General features: G+C 36.9%; 1 protein-coding gene and 1 pseudogene across 23 annotated transcripts in view; one reads left to right on the top strand and one right to left on the bottom strand.

Moving 5' to 3' along the window:
- VPS13B (vacuolar protein sorting 13 homolog B) overlaps nucleotides 1-16,921 on the bottom strand; it is a 915,151-nt gene that overhangs the window by 546,981 nt on the left and 351,249 nt on the right. For 9 of the 23 annotated variants that reach the window (XM_063669399.1, XM_054497603.2, XM_054497598.2 and 6 more), the window contains exon 20: nucleotides 687-812. The exons of the other annotated variants lie outside the window; for them this stretch is intronic. In XM_063669399.1, the coding sequence (XP_063525469.1) occupies nucleotides 687-812 (126 nt within the window). The remainder of the gene's footprint in view (nucleotides 1-686; nucleotides 813-16,921) is intronic. 23 annotated transcript variants of the gene reach the window in all.
- Nucleotides 13,975-16,747, top strand: LOC129042877 (male-specific lethal 3 homolog; annotated as a pseudogene).

The raw sequence follows: 16,921 nt of genomic DNA, 5'->3' as shown, positions 1-16,921 counted from the left end.
TTGCATGAAAATACAGATGCAGAAAAGGAAAATTGTGCTTAGGAGTTGATCAATTAGATTGAATGTAGTGGTTTCACGCAGAAGAAATTAAAGTAGAAAAGTTGAATTAGCTTTATTCTTTCAGGGTTTTCAAAGCCTGGAGGTGAATAAATATATCCATGTTTCTAGTAAATTAATTACATTTTCTATAATAAATATTTCAGAAAGCAAAAAAATAGATTTCAAAATACATAAAGGATAAATAAAAAGGAAATTGGATGATTATGACATAGGAAAGGAAGTAAAACAGAAATGAAAGAACTAATACAGAAAAGGTTGAAGAAAGTATTAAGTCTGTAAGTTTGCAATTCATAAAATATTCAATAATACTATAGATTATCCAAAGTAATTAATTTTAACTTCCATCCTTGGATAGTACATGTAGTAAAATTATAATATAAAAGAAAAGCTCACCTTTTAAAATTACTTTATCAAAAAAAATGGTAAAGATACTTGTTTGTTTGTTTGAGACAGGGTCTCACTCTGTCCCTGAGGCTGCAGTGCAGTGGCCTGAATACAGTTCACTGCAGCCTTGATCTCCTGGGCTCAAGAGATCCTCTCAGCACAGCCTCCCAGTAGGTGGGACCACAGGCATGTGTCACCATGCCCAGCTCATTTTTTAAAATTTTGTAGAGAAAGGGTCTCACCTGTTGTCCAGGCTGGTCTTGAACTCCTGGGCTCCAGCAATCCTGCCTGGGCCTCCCAAAGTGCTGATGTTACAGGTGTGAGCCCCCGCGCCTCACCCAAGATGCTTGTTTTTAAGTATTTTACTTCTTTTTTAGGGTGGTAAGAGAGAATGTAAAATAATTCATTTAGTGCTTTATGAAAAACTCCTAAATACACTATTTCATTTAAATCTCAGAACAACTCTTTGAGATATTATTTTATAGAAAAAGAAACATAGTCACAAAGGTATAGTGACAGTCTAAATTACAAGTAAAAGTGCTGAGATTTAAATCAGTTTTCCAGTCTTCGACCTGAAAATTCTTTTTCAGTGTTAATATTAGGCCTCTATTTTCACCCCAATAAAAATTATAATATAAGCAAATAGTTTCTGAAAATTGTGGACAATATTACCTGCACCAGATACAGTGATATGACATGGGTAGCAACCCTAACCTAGAGCAGTGGTCCATTCACTCATCCATCCAACAAATATTTCTTAGGCACCAACTCTATGCCAAGCACTAACAATATAGTAGTTAATAGAGAAATAAAACAAAGAAGCAAACACACAAGAAAACATCAGATTGTGACAAGTATAATTATAATAATTATAAGTAATAGAAAAGAGAACGACTGGATGACATATTAATATTGAGTGGTCACAAATGCCTATGAAACCGATATGTGAGCTGACATAGGACCAGTCAAGTACAAAACAGTAAGACAACCAAGCAAAACAGAAGGCACAGCTAGAACAGCCCTAAATAGGAACATACTTGGTATGAAGGAAAGGGCAGAGTCATAGATTCATTTAGAGAGGTAGGTAGGGTTTTTTTGTTTGTTTCTTTTTGAGACAGAGTCTCACTCTATTGCCAGGCTGGAGTGCAGTGGCACTATCTAGGCTCACTGCAACCTCTGCCTCCCAGGTTCAAGCGATTCTCCTGCCTCAGCCTCCTGAGTAGCTGGGATTACAGGCATGTGCCACCAGGCCCAGCTAATTTGTGTATTTTCAGTAGAGACGGGGTTTCACCATGTTGGCCAGGATGGTCTCGATCTCTTGACCTCGTGATCTACCCGCCTCGGCCTCCCAAAGTGCTGGGATTATAGGTGTGAGCCACCACGCCCAGCCGGTAGGGGATTTTTAAGTTAAGAAAAGCAGTTGGAATTTTTAATTCACAATATGAAAAGAGGGGGCTTTAATAGGGGAATGGCATAAGCTGATTTACATTAAAGGGGAAAAATCACTCTAAGTGAGATAGAGAGAATGTTAACGGAGTAAGCTTAGATTATTAGAACTTAAGTGGTACAGCAGTTCTTAACCTTTTCCTTGCCCTTAATGCCTGAGGGAAATTATATTCTCCAACAAATAATGGCAATGGAGTTAAAAGTCCTTGCTCCCTTTCAGAAGGTCTGTTCTAACAGAATTATAGATAGTACTCTTCCAAAGCTTACTCTCCAACTCCCTTTCTCCCATGACTAGGTTTTTTGTTTGTCTGTTTTTTATTCATTTATTTTTCTCTCCCTAGGCTAAAAATCCACTCTGAGTGTTGCTCGAATCAGAGCTGGATTTTTTTGTCTCAAAAGACTGCTGGGGCCTGGCGTGGTGGCTCCTATAATCCTAGGACTTTGGGAGGCTAAGGTGAGAGGATCGCTTGAGCCAAGGAGTTCAAGACCAGCCTAGGCAATACAGCGAGACAAAGAAATTTTTTAAATAAAAAATAAAACACTATTGAGCCTTGGCCTCACTAAATATTCTAAATATTCTTGGTATTTTAATAACTTTGAATTCTGAATAGAGGCAGCTAAAAAAGACATCTCCATAAATAACCAGAATGAATTTCTAAAATAATATAGTTTGTCCTATATATAAGAAAATTCTAAACTAAACCATAATAGGATATTTCCATTTAAAAATCCAATTTTGACATGCTTTCTAAATGTAAAAAAAATTTATGCAGTTTTAAAACAAATAAAGTTATATAAATTCCAGGCACATGAAAACACTAAAGACATCTATAGAAAATTAAAACCACTCTCAGGAATCTGATGAAACAGCAAATTTTAGTTTAAGTTTCCCATTTCTTTGTATCCTGGGATATTTGTTCTTTATTGTTTAGAAAGCACAGACTTTGAAATAAAAAAAAAAAAAAAAAAAGGCGGGGGGAGAGGGTTAGAGTAGGATGCTCATAATGATTTTCCCTAAAACTTGTAAATTTTCAACTATTAAGAGTGAAAAATCACTTCCCAACTTGAACAAAATGTTTCCAAATACTATCCAAGTCTCAGAAAGCAAATGTTTCTATTTTTATTACCCTAAAGAAGAATTATTTGTAGTTATAACATGTTACAAAATCAGGAAATAAGACTTAAATCCCCTTTTCTTATAACAAGAAGGGTAATACAAGTTATTTTGTTAATCATGGATCTGATAATTTTGGAAATCAATTCAAACACATTTAATTATAAAAGACACATTTATATACCATAAAGCTTTATAGAATGCAAAACACAATTACATAAAATCATGGACAATATTATATAATAATACAGTGTAGTCTTCGAAGTTTTTATTTTTCATAATAGTTTTTACTGCTACAAGTCAGTAAAGAGCCTTCATCAAGGATATGAAATCTAAGACTTCTTTGGAAATATGTTCAGTCACTTTGGGGGGAAAACGGAATTTTGGCAAAACTGAAGGTCAAATAAATGGAATGACAATAAGCAGATCCAGGAATGCATCTAGTGCTATTTTTTCTTAATAAGTGATAACATGAGCAAACAAGTGCTGAGTATTCTGTTTTTTTTTTTTTCTTGAAAGAAGTCTGTCTGCTCTAGTAAGAATGTATCTCCTCAAATAAGCACTTCAATTTACATGTAAGGTGTGCCTTCAAAATTGATGAACCAATTTTTATTTGTCCTGAAATTAATAATCCCTTAATCCTTTACAACACAGTGCTCCACAATGTCAAAGGAGTAGAATACTGAGGTTTCTTCTAACTCTACATGGTTAAATATTTCACCACATAAGTTTCAGTCATGCGATTTTCCTTAGAATTGTACAGTCACTACATCTGCTTTTCTTTTTTTTTTTTTTAAGTACAAAATTCTTTACTTTATTTTATTTTTAAATCCAACAATTTATTATTATTATTATTATTATTATACTTTAGGTTTTATGGTACATGTGCGCAATGTGCAGGTAAGTTACATATGTATACATGTGCCATGCTGGTGCGCTGCACCCAGCAACTCGTCATCTAGCATTAGGTATATCTCCCAATGCTATCCCTCCCCCCTCCCCCCACCCCATAACAGTCCCCGAAGTGTGATCTGCTTTTCTTTAATCAGTTTTTTCCAAGGACTGATACATGATTGACTATCAAGAACATAAGTGTGGTCGGGCGCGGTGGCTCACACCGGTAATCCCAGCACTTTGGGAGGCCAAGGTGGGTGGATCACTTGAGATCAGGAGTTCAAGAACAGCCTGTAAACATGGTAGAACCTTGTTTCTATTAAAAATACAAAAAAATTAGCCAGGCATGGTGGAACATGCCTCTAATGCCAGCTACTTGGGAGGATGAAGCACAAGAATTGCTTGAACCTAGGAGGCGGAGGTTGCAGTGAGCCAAGATTGTGACACTGCACTCCAGCCTGGGTCTGGAGTGAGATTCTGTCTCCAAAAAATAATAATAAGTTTTTTGTTTGTTTTTAAGTAAATTCATTAGAACTTAAAGTCTGGAAGAAAAAGCATTTAATCAAATTATGCTATTATTGCATACAATTTTTACAATTTGCCCTTTGGAAAAGACATTCCAAAAAAAACTGTTTTTTTTTTTTTTTTTTTTTTTTTTTTGAGATGGAGTTCTGCGCTTGTTGCCCAGGCTGGAGTACAATGGCACGATCCTGGCTCACCACAACCTCCGCCTCCCGGGTTCAAGCGATTCTCTGGCCTCAGCCTCCTTAATATCTAGGATTACAGGCGCCTGCCACCATGTCTGGCTAATTTTTGTATTTTTAATAGAGACGGGGTTTCACCATGTTGGCCAGGCTGGTCTTGAACTCCTGACCTTAAGCGATCTGCCCACCTCAGTGCTGGGATTTCAGGCGTGAGCCACTGCACCCAGCCAGGTATTTTCTTTTACTTGTTAGTCAAAGCTCAAGTTTTCCTGGTCATATACATTTTTCTTTCATCTTTTAAAACTCAACTTTATTCTTATTACCCTTCATTTCTTGTAATAATCTCTATGGGACTATTTATGACATAAGAGATCACCAAGCTGTGTAAGATGGCTGCAGAAAAAAAAACAGACTAGGAACAAAGTGATGGAACTCTTCAGAAAAGAAACTGGATGAGGTCATTTCATTTGTGTAATGCCTGCCTGCTATCAGTAATAGGAGTTAATAGGGCTCTATACATTAGAAATCATTGGAAACAAAATCACTCAAGGGGAGGACTGCCTATTACTGGTATAACTTTGAAATTAGAAGTTTTAAATTATGAAGGTGGACCCATTTCGGTAGCTTCTACTCTATTTCCTCTATAAATGTTGGAATGCTATGATTCCACAGGAGGAGGGCAAAAAAAAAATGATCCATTTAATATAACACAAGCCTAAGCAGTTACAGCTTTATTCTAAAGGAGGTTAACATCAGCCAAGCACCTTTATGAAGATGAACTGAGAATTCTCTCTTACAGACTCCCAAGAGTAATTTCATCCCTCATAATACTACCACACTGATTTATTAATAAGATATATGTCTCTTTTCCCTTCTGGATATTAAGATATTTGATAACTTATTCATCCATTTATCTACCATCCACAGACAATAGCAAAACATCTCCATCATAACAGAACTCATAACATAAGGTTTACTGAACAACTATCATGTCAGCTTTCCTTAAAACTCACATTTAATGGAAATAGTTAAACAAGTACACATGATATCATGTAGTATAAGTAAGATGTATATTTGTTATTTATACATCTAATACTACTAATTTATTATATAATAAAATAATAGAATAAGTATAAATGAAATGCTATGCAAATTTATAGAAATTTGACAGAGAAAATTGCTAAATCTCCCAGGTGGTGACCACATTTTGAGAGAGGTAATGTTTGATCTGTGTCAAGAAAGCTCAGCCAGTATTTTCCAGACTAAAAAGGGATTCCAGAAAGAAAGGTGAACACATTCAAAGACACCAAGAAATGAAAATAAACACACACACACACACACACACACTCACACACTCTTGAGGAAGGAGAAAAGAAATGAACATAATATAAACTGGTCAAGAAGGTGATAGTTGGAGTTAACTTTAAGTTTAAACTTTCCTTTTCAGAACCATAAAAGGTTCTGAAGCAAAGAAATTATCTAATCAGAATCTGTGTAGGAAAAGATAGATACATGAAAGGGATTGATTAACTAGAGACAGAGAAACCTGACATAAGGCTACAAATGCTGTAAAATAAACATAATTAAGAGAAAAGATACATTTAGGTACTGATTTGTTGGCAAATGGCCTTATTTCAGAATAGCATTTTCAATTCAAAAATCTATTTCTCCAATAAAATAAATTATAAAAGGTAGGGGAAGTCTCCCTAGGAAAAGTTAAGAAGAAAATCTCCACTTCTTATTTTTTGTTTACCATTACTGTGTTTCTTTTATTCTAAAAATACTGAAATAATTTTATAATTTAAAAACTAATTTAAAATCATATCTATTTGAATATGAACAGTACTAAATAACTAAAATTAATTTCAAGGTAACTCAAAATATTACATATTACAATCTCCTGATTCATACTACATATAATTCATTTTACATATTACATATACATACAATTCATATCATATATAATTCACACTGCATATTATGTATACATATTATAATTACATATTACATATATATTTATATTACAATCTCCTGATTCATTTACCTCCTGCCATCACACAGTTTCACTTTACAAATCCTATCCAAGTGATTTATTTTAGTTGCTAACTTATTTATCTATGTAATTATTTTTAATTTTTTATTGGCTATATTATTTTTCATTGCATCTTTGTGCAAATCAGAAACCCATGTTAACTTTAATTCTTCTCACTTGGTGACTGCCACATATCAACAGCATCACTAAATCCTGAAAATTTTACCTCCTAAATTATCATCAAACCTCCCTACTAAGATCAAACTCCTATTTCTCTCTCATAGGAACTGCTACAATATTCTCTTTACTGGTCAAGCAACACTCATTCTCATGCATACACTTACTCATCATACCAGTTCTCCACACTGCAACCAAAATGATCTTCGCAAAACACATTCTGATCCTGTTAACACCAGTATTGCCCCTTTCAATGGCTTACCATTGCTTTAAAGATGAAAACCTGAAACCTTACACGGAACACAAGTCTCCACAGGTTGTGGCCACTATGTTTCTCTACAGCATTATCTTCCACTACTTTCTCTGGAGCTTTCTCCCCTCCTTTACTTCCTCCTACTCACCAAATTATTTCTCCCCCTTCATTCTCTTTGAAAAGCCATCATCTTGACCAAGTTAATGCCTACACAAATTCCTTCATATCTAATCTCAAACTTCACTTATTGAAGAAAGTTTTCTGTGATCTTCCAAACCAACAGAACCTCTGACTGTATAATCTCATAACACTGATGTATCTCTCTTCTGTGATGTTTACTGCAATTGCAATTTTATATGTGTGATTTCTCGTCCTTCCCACTCATATGCTCTATGATGGTTAAGTATCAGATATTTCTATATATTTTCGCCATCCACTTTGTATCTTTGCCACTCCACCGAAAACAAGTGACTTAAGTATAAAAAATACATATATACTGAAATAAATTAACACAATGTAGAGAATACAAAGTATTTAAAATCTTCCTTCCTCACCTCTAATCACCAGAAACAACCACCATTAATATTCTGCTGCATATTCTCGAAGACTTTTTTCAACGATTATAGAAAAGTACATATCTATAATTATATATTTTTAAACACTAAATCATAATTAGGGTTGCCAGATTTAGCAAATAAAAATACAAGATGATCAGCTACATTCAAATTTCAGATTAACAATAAAAGCATGTCCCAAACATTATTTGTTGTTTATCTAAAACTCAAATTTAACTAGGCACCATGTATTTTTACCTGGCAATTCTAATCATAAAATACATACTGTCCTAAATGTGATTTTCTCCATTATGGATTCTAGATTTAGTTTTCGGTATATTTGTGGGAGATCTTAAGTTGTACCTCCAATAAGAAACTATTAGTCTGAGTAGTAAAAGAAAGAAAAAGCATGCTATTTTCAAATATAAAAATATCTCATATCCTTTAAAAATATATTTCTATTCTTTTAGTGAGGCAGGAAGTAATCCATTTCAAGTACAAAAAACTGACATACTTGAAGTGTTATAAATTTTCTCAGAATAATATTTCAAAGTGGGCAATTGGCAGCATGCTTTCATGCCATAAAAAAACTCCTCCAATTCAATTTCATGTGCGTTTCAAAAAAAAAAATTATTTTTACTATATATTAACATTGTATCATTAAAATTATGGGAGGAAACAAGTAATTTATACTTAAGAACAAAACACTATAAATTACTGAAAAATAAAGGCATTTGTTAGGTGGTTCCGCCTTATAAGTAATGATTGTACTTTATTATTCCATGAAGATAAAATGATATGACCAATCTTATATATCATTTAAAGCAAACTTTAAAATGTTAATGTCAACACTAATTCTCTGATCAAAATCACCATATTTGACTTTTAGAATAGATAGTTGTTTTAAATGGTTCCACAGGGAAACTAACATCATCTAATTTATGTCCATGATGTTTAGCACTGCAGAGGTAAAACAAATAACTTTTGCATGTCATCTGAAAAGTTTATTTTCATGACTGCTTTATTTAACAATCTTAATTTCATCTATAATCACAAATGCAATGTGCTAAATATGGGCTAGAAAGCGAGTTTATTTTGTTAGCAACTTAAAAACATAGGCCATAAAATTGATTTTTGTACGAAATAGAGAACTCTTATGGCAGGCATACTCTATTAGTAACCCTGTTGCAGAAAGCCCTCCAGTGTGCAGAAATATCATGTGGCATCAGTCCTGTGCCAAAAGGCCAAGGTGACCATGAGCTAACTGGAGTCAACAAGTATATCCACTATGACCTCCTAGAAAAGAAAATTAACAGTGTTAACAAATGATTGAACCAGGCTCTGATCCTCTTGGAAATCATGTAACGGATACCTAGATGACCCCAGGCAACTGAGCAGAGTAAGATGTACCTGCATAGGCATTCAGGATACCATGGACCATATGTCCACAGTTCATAAGCAGAGAGGTGGCCAAATGGCCATATCATCCACCATCCACTGTGATCATGGCTCAGCTCAGGGAAAAGAAAGGTCTGTGCCAGGCCAAGGACGTAAATCACAAAGTATAATTTCCTAGCAACTGCAGATGTGAACTATAGTGTGGGCTTTTAGAAGATGGACCTAGAATCAATCACCAGATCATTCTTGAAAGCTACATATGCCCTAGGATTCTTCTTATTCCACTACTCCCACACCTCAATAGTGGTGGCTTGCAGGGCATATACGTTGGAGCTGGGGAGGCTGATGCAGTGGATGGCAGGGTTGAAATTATTTAGGAGTTGAAGTGCCACAGATGAATGGTGTGAAGCCGACAGGCACAATCTCAAGCTAGATCTGATCCACAGATGTGATTCTGAAGGTGGCACACACGTACTGTGAAGTACCAGCAGCCTAGCATACAGCCCATCTCATACATTGGCCTGATGATAATCTGAACATGGGTGTAGAAATTGGGGCCCTCAGTGTTCTCTTAGAACCACAGAATAAAGAAATAACTGGGTAAGACAGGCTAAGGAGACAATGCCAATCCAAGATAAAATCAAGGATCACTTGGTACCTGATCCTGATTGCCATTATAAATGACAGGTAAAAATTAACCTCAACAAGCTGAAGTCCCACGTAAATAAGCCCTTTACCTCGACCTAGCCCACACTGTGGAAGAAATAGGTACTGTGGTGGAGAAGGAGGGATGGCCTTTGGACATCAAAGTGGGTCTGATCAACAGCTGTACCAACTCAAGCTATGAGGACATCAGGTGCTCAACAGCTACGGCCAAGCAAGTGCTAGCTCATGGGCTCAAGTGCAAGTCACAGTTCACCACAGCACTGGGATCTAAGCAGATCTACACCAATATTGAGCATAAGAGTTATTCACAGATCCCATAGGATATGGCAGGCATTGTCCTGGCCACTGTCTGTGGCTCCTGCATTGGCCAGTGGAACAGGTAGGACATAATAAAGATGGAGAAAAATGCAATCTTCACCTCCTACAAGAGGAACTTGACAGGCCACAATAAAGCAAACCTGAGGCCCAAGCCTTCATCATGTCCCCAGAGATCCTCAAGCCCTGGCCATTTCTGTCACCATCAACTTCAACCAACAGATTTACTTCTGACAACCATGTATGGGAAGAAGTACAAATTGGAGGCTCCAGATGCAGATGAGCTTCCCTAAGCAGAGTTGACTCCAGGAAGGACAACTACCAGCACCCGTACCACAAGGATATCAGTAGGCAGAGGGTGATATGAGCACACCCAGCAAGTGCCTATAGCTCCTGGAGCCTTTTGACAAGTGGGATGGCAAAGACCTGGATGACCTACAGATTCGCATATCCTTACAAAAATGAAAAGGAAGCATACCACTCACTACATTTTGAATATTGGCATATGGCTCAAGTTATTGAGGCACCAGTACAACATCTCCAATAACCTGCTTATTGGTGCCAAAAACACTGAAAATGATAAATGCCAACTCCTTAGGTAATGTTGTCACCAGGAGAATGCCCACTACTGTAAGAAACATGCCATCAGATGGATGGTTATCAGAGATGAGAGCCATGGCAAGCTGGGAGCATATAGCACTAGAACCCTGCCACCTTGGGAGACAGGGCATCATCATAAAGAGCTTTACCAAGATCCAGGAAACCAGCTTCAAGAAGCCAACCTGCTGTCCCTTACCTTTACTGACATGACAAACTACAAGATCTACCCTGTGTGTAATCTCATCATCCAAGGCTGGAAAGGCTTTGCCCTGTCAAGCCCCTCAAATGTATCATCAGGAACTCCAAGAGGATTCAGGAAACCATCCTCCTGAACCACAAACTTCTACAAGACCCTGATTCAATGGTTCCATGTTGGCAGTGCTCTGAACAGAATGATGGAGCTATAGTACTGAGCTCTAAGCTCATCCAACCACTGCTCTGCCTGCCCACCTGCTTGCCCACTCTGCTATCTGAATCCAGCTCAGGTATCGCAAGTGTAGTTCCTTGTGTGTGTCATGAGAATTGGATCTGATCCAGCTATGGCCTTCTGCTCTAAGATGGCATGGCTAGACACTTCTCCCTGCCCTCGCCTCCCTTGACCTGAAGAATAACTCATGGTTGGAGGGGTTCTTAAAATAATTTTCAGCCTCTTGACTTCCGGTTTTCAGTTTGATTCAGATCTTGAGCAGCTCCATGCAACTGTATTTATTTTTGATGACAAGACTACCACCTAAAGAACTTTTTCTCCTGCCTCATTATTTCACTGGTGACTGAAGAATTTCAAATAACCTTTTGCTCATGTAGGGAAAATAAGAAGCTTAACTTCACAAAAAGTGTATATAAGAAAAGGGGCATAAAAAAATAGCACAGACAATTTTAAGTAAAAGTCAAAGTTCTACTCGCTGTTTTATGTGGCTCACAAACAATGGTTTTACAATTTTAAATAATTGAAAAAAAGAAAAAATATATAATAATGTGTATATGTGAAAGTTACACAAAATACCACCAAACTCATTCCTTTATATAGCCTATGGTTGGTGTTGCACTACAATGACAGAATTCAGTAGTTGCAATAAAGGCTGTATGGCCTACAAAGCCTAAAATAGTTACTATGTGGTCCTTATAGAAATAGTTTGCCAGCCCCTGATTTTGAAAAAGAAGGTTAAGGTAGGCAGATTTGCTCTAGAAGATACCAAGAACTGTAACACTTCAGTAATTAAGACATCAGTATAAAAATAAGGAAAAAGAAAAGGAAGCAGACTAAAGAGCTCAGAAGCAAAGCAATGCATACCTAGCATACTATAGTATTGCATACCTAGCATTGCATACTATAGCAATGATGGCTTTGTAGGTTAAGGGGAAAAGATAAACTATTCAAGAAATTGTACAAGGAGAACTAGCTATCCATACAAGGAAAAAAATGGATCCCAAACTAACACCAAAGAATGAGGTGGACAAGACTCAATTCCTAAATGAAAAGAGGAAACCTTGGAAAACTTGAAAATATTTTTTAAAATATGAAGAATATCTTTAAAATTTCAAGGTAGAAAAGTATTTCTTCAACAAGCCACACAAAACACAAACCATAAAAGATAGATAAATCTGACTACTTTAATACTGAAATTTCCCATGCATCAAAACTCATTATATAAAAAATTGGAAAGCAACCCACACATATAATTGCCAAGAATTAGAATCTGCAATATAAAAAATTGTACAAACCAATGAGGAGAAAAAAACTAACTGGAAAAAAAAGAGGAACATCTGAGTAACCTGAAAAAAAAGTTCAAATTCACTAGTAACCAGGGAAGGGCAAAATAAACCTGCAATGACTTAGCATTCAGATCAGCGAAAATCCATATAAGTCTCACAATACAAATATGGGTGAAGACGTAATATGAAGTAACAAGAAGTCTCTTGCTCTTCTAAAGGAAATATAATGTGGTACTACTACTTTAGAGTAATTTGGCAATATCCAATAAAGTAAAAGACATACCTACCCTATAACTCAGCAATTTCAACATAAGTATACACGAAGAGAAATTTGAAAACACACAAATAAGGAAACAATATACTTTGTCTAGACTAATATTGAGGAGCTTTCCCCTATGTTTTCTCCTAGGAGTTCTACAGTTTCAGGTTTTATATTTCTTTAATCCATTTTTGACTTGATTTTTGTATATGGTTTAAGGATCCAATTTCATTTTTGTGCATGTGCACAGCCAGTTTTTCCAAAATTTAATGAAGAGACTATCCTTTCCTCATTATGCATTTTTGGCATCTCTGTTGAAAATCAATTGACTATAAATGAGTGGGTTTGTTTCCGGGCCTTCTAACTTGTTCCATTGATCAATGTATTTGTTTTTATACCAGTATCATCCTGTTTTGATAACAATAGCTTTATATGTTTTGAAATCAGAGAGTTGGATATCGTCATTTTGTTCTTTTTGGTCAAGACCGTTTTGGCTATTTGAGGTCTTTTGTGGGTTTGTAAGAATTGTTTTTTCTATTTCTGTGAAAAACAACATTGGACTTCTGATAGGGATTGCACTAATCTGTAAATCGTTTTGCATAGTACACATGTTTTCATAATATTGATTCTTTCAATCCATAAATACAGGATATCTTTATATTAACCTATGTTTTCTTCCATTTCTTTCATCAGTGTTTTATAGTCTTCAGAATGGTTTTACAAATTTAAATGATTGAAAAAACATTTCATTGCCTGGGTTTAATTTATACCTACATTTTTTGTTGTTGTTGTTGTTGTTGCTATTGTAAATTGAATTGCTTCCTTAATTTCCTTTTCGGATAGTTTGTTATTAGTGTACAGAAATGCTACTAATTTTGTATGTTGATTTTGTATTCTGCAACTTAAAGCACAGGCAATAATAACCACAAAAATAGACAAATGCATGGCATCGAACTAAAAAGCACAGCAAAGGAAGCAATTAACAAAGTGAAGCAAACCCACAAAATGGAAATAAAATATTTGCAAAGCATATATCTGATAAGGGGTAATATATAAAAAACTCAACCCAATAACAAGAAAACAACCTAACCGAAAAATGGGCAATCGGCCGGGCGCAGTGGCTCACCTGTAATCCCAGCACTTTGGGAGGCCGAGGTGGGTGGATCACGAGGTCAAGAGATCGAGACCATCCTGGCCAACATGGTGAAACCCTGTCTCTACTAAAAATACAAAAATTAGCTGGGCATGGTGGCGCGTGCCTGTAGTGCCAGCTACTCAGGAGGCTGAGGCAGGAAAATCACTTGAACCTGGGAGGCAGAGGTTGCAGTGAGCCGAGACTGTGCCACTGCACTCCAGCCTGGCGACAGAGCGAGACTCCCGTCTCAAAAAAAAAAAAGAAAGAAAAATGGGCAATAAACCTGAACATTTGCCATTTGTGTCTCTGAAAAGAAGACCTACAAAAGGCGAACAGGTACATGAAAAAAATGCTCGGCATCACTAATCAATAGGGAAATGCAAACTAAAACCACAATGAGAAGTCACCTAATACACATTAGAAAGGCTTTTATCAAAAAGATAAAAGATGACAGGTATTGGTGAGGATTCAGAGAAAAGGGAAATCTTGTACATAGTTGCTAGAGATGTAAATTAATACAGCCATTACGGAAAACGGTATGGAGGTTCCTCAAAAAACTAAAAATAAGATTACCATATGGCTCAGTAATCCCACTTCTGGGTATATAACCAAAGGAACTGAAAAAAATATGTCAAAGGGATATCTGCACTGCCATGTTCACTGCAGCACTATTCACAATAGACAAGATATGGTAACAGCCTAACTGGCCATCAATGGATAAAATGATTTTTTAAATGCAGTATATATACACAATAGACTACTGTTCAGCCTTAAAAAGGAAATAAAAATTTGTCATTTTGCAACAACATAGATGAACCTGGAGGACATTATACTAAGTGAAATAAGCGAGGCACAGAAAGATACACCATATGATCTCACACGTATGTGAAATCTAAAAAAGTTGAACTTGTAGAAGTAGCACAGAATGATGGTTACCAGAGGCTAGAAAGATGTGAAGAGAGGGAATGGAAATTCTTGATCAAAGAGTACAAAGCTTCAGACAGAGAGGAGGCATAAGTGTTGAGATCTACTGTACAATAAAGTGACTAAACTCAATTAATAATGTAGTATGTATTTCAAAATAATGAAGAGAGTAAATTTCAAATGTCTTACCATGAAAAAGGATAGGTAAATGAGATGACAGATATGTTAACTGTCTTGATTTAATCATGCCACATTGTATACAAATATCAAGACATCACACTGTGCCCCATATATGTATACAAGTATGATTTGTCAATTAAAAATAGTAATTTTTTAAATAATAAAGAGTATACAATCTAAAATTGCTTTATCAAATTCTAAAAATAAATCATCAGCAATAAAAATAAATTGCAGTACATTGTATTCATAAAACTGGAATTACTATATAGCAATTAAGTGCCTGAATTAAGAATTATAGAACTCAAAATGGAAAACTCTCCCAGCCCCAGTCGAGAGCCTCGTGTCTGTGCTGTCCAGGCCAGGCTGCGGTTTGGCCCTGCAGCCAGTGGAGGAGGCCTCTTGACTATGGTCTCTGTTTTGCGTTAAATCTTTTTTCCTCCTGTGCAGCCCAGTGCCACGTGGGCTCTGGTGGGACGCCTGGGGGTTTGACCCAGATTGCTGTTGTTATTGGTGGGAATGACAAAAAAGGCAGAAAGATCCCAGAATATCTAATACATTTTAATAGTTGGAATGGAAGCTGTGATAGATGGGCAGCCAAAGATCATGTGCACTGTAATACAGGTGCAAATCAAGGATGACAGCACGAATTGGCAAGAAAAGCTGCAGCTCACCTGAGAAGCACAGGAAGAAGGAAGTGCTGCAGGCTGTCTGGCATCAAATCTGTCTAAAAAAGCCCCCCAGTTGAAGACAAAGATGAAAATGCTGAAAATTCAATAAGCAGTTCTCCAACAGTAGTGAAGACAAGGATGAAAAATAAGTGAAGGAAGTGTTATTGAAGAAGAGACTTAAGTGCAAGAACTGGAGCTGTAAACAGAAAGGGAAATGGAAGAAAGAATAATAACTATAGAAATCCCCAAAGTTCTGAACAAGTGGCTTGAGGGTGATCATTACTACATTAACAGAAGGAAACAGTTAATGAGACTTCCACGACAGACCAACATCATAATGATTTTGGAGCCCCACGAGAAGCATTTTGCTATCAACACAGCTTTTTCAGCCAGTGAGAGGCCTTGCCACCATCACACTATGTGGCAGCCAACATGAAGGTGCATTATATCCCAGCAGAAAAGAATGCTGACCTTTTTAAGGAGACGGTGGACGGGTTAAGAATAACCTTTGATTACACTACCCCATCAGTTATAATCTATCCATGGGAATAAGCTCAGTATAAAAAGGTGACTTCATCTAAGTGTTTTCTTTCAATTACAGAAAGCACCACAGACAACAAAAGGAGCCAGGGGGAGCTCTCTCCCAGCTCACCTTTGTTGAATCCATCCACACCACGGTCCACAGACAGTCAGACAACCACAGCTGAACCAGCCACCCACAAAAGGCACAAAGCCAAGCCGGAAGCATTGCAGGCTCTGAGGCGGTCCGCGTACCACACCACCAACTGCAACAGGCTGGCTGAGAGCAGGCGTCACCTCGCGGAAGTGCCAGCAGCAGGACACATCGACTAGCATGCCCCAGGCTGCTCCTGAACCTGGAGAAGAAAACACCTGTGCATCATCTTCAACTATTCCTCAGCCTCCTAGTAAGGAAGTGCTGTATTTACTGGCTTTGAAGGGAAAAGAACTAATTAAATAAATGAGGTCCTCTCGTGGAAGCTTGTGCCTGATAATTACCACCCAGGTGACCAGACACCTCCACCCCCTTCACATTTATGGGGCACAACATTTGCTGTAACTTTTGGTAAAACTTCCAGAAACCCTTGGAAACATGTCCTAGTCTGAGAAGAATCTGAAGGCTTTATTGAAACACTTTGATCTTTTCTATAGTTTTTAGCAGAATATACCATGATGACTTCTTCCCAGAGATGGCTTATGTTGCTGCCTGTGAGGCATATTATAGCACCTAGAACCCCCCAGCAATTTATTAAAGTGTTGATGGGTCTGTAACAACAACTCCTCCATCTAGCTTTGCACTCTGGGTTCCAACTGTTCCAACTAACAAGGTGGTGGGTCTTATTTACCCAGAGCACAAAAGCAATGCCACGTGGGGACTCTGGCAGAGGTGGGCCCTGTTCTTTGAGTTGCCCACATAACTATAGTTA

This window comes from Pongo pygmaeus, chromosome 7 (genome assembly GCF_028885625.2).
Source record: "Pongo pygmaeus isolate AG05252 chromosome 7, NHGRI_mPonPyg2-v2.0_pri, whole genome shotgun sequence".
Taxonomy (NCBI): Eukaryota; Metazoa; Chordata; class Mammalia; order Primates; family Hominidae; genus Pongo; species Pongo pygmaeus.
The sequence above is the reverse complement of the archived record's forward strand: the minus strand, read 5'-3'. Positions and strand labels throughout refer to the sequence as shown.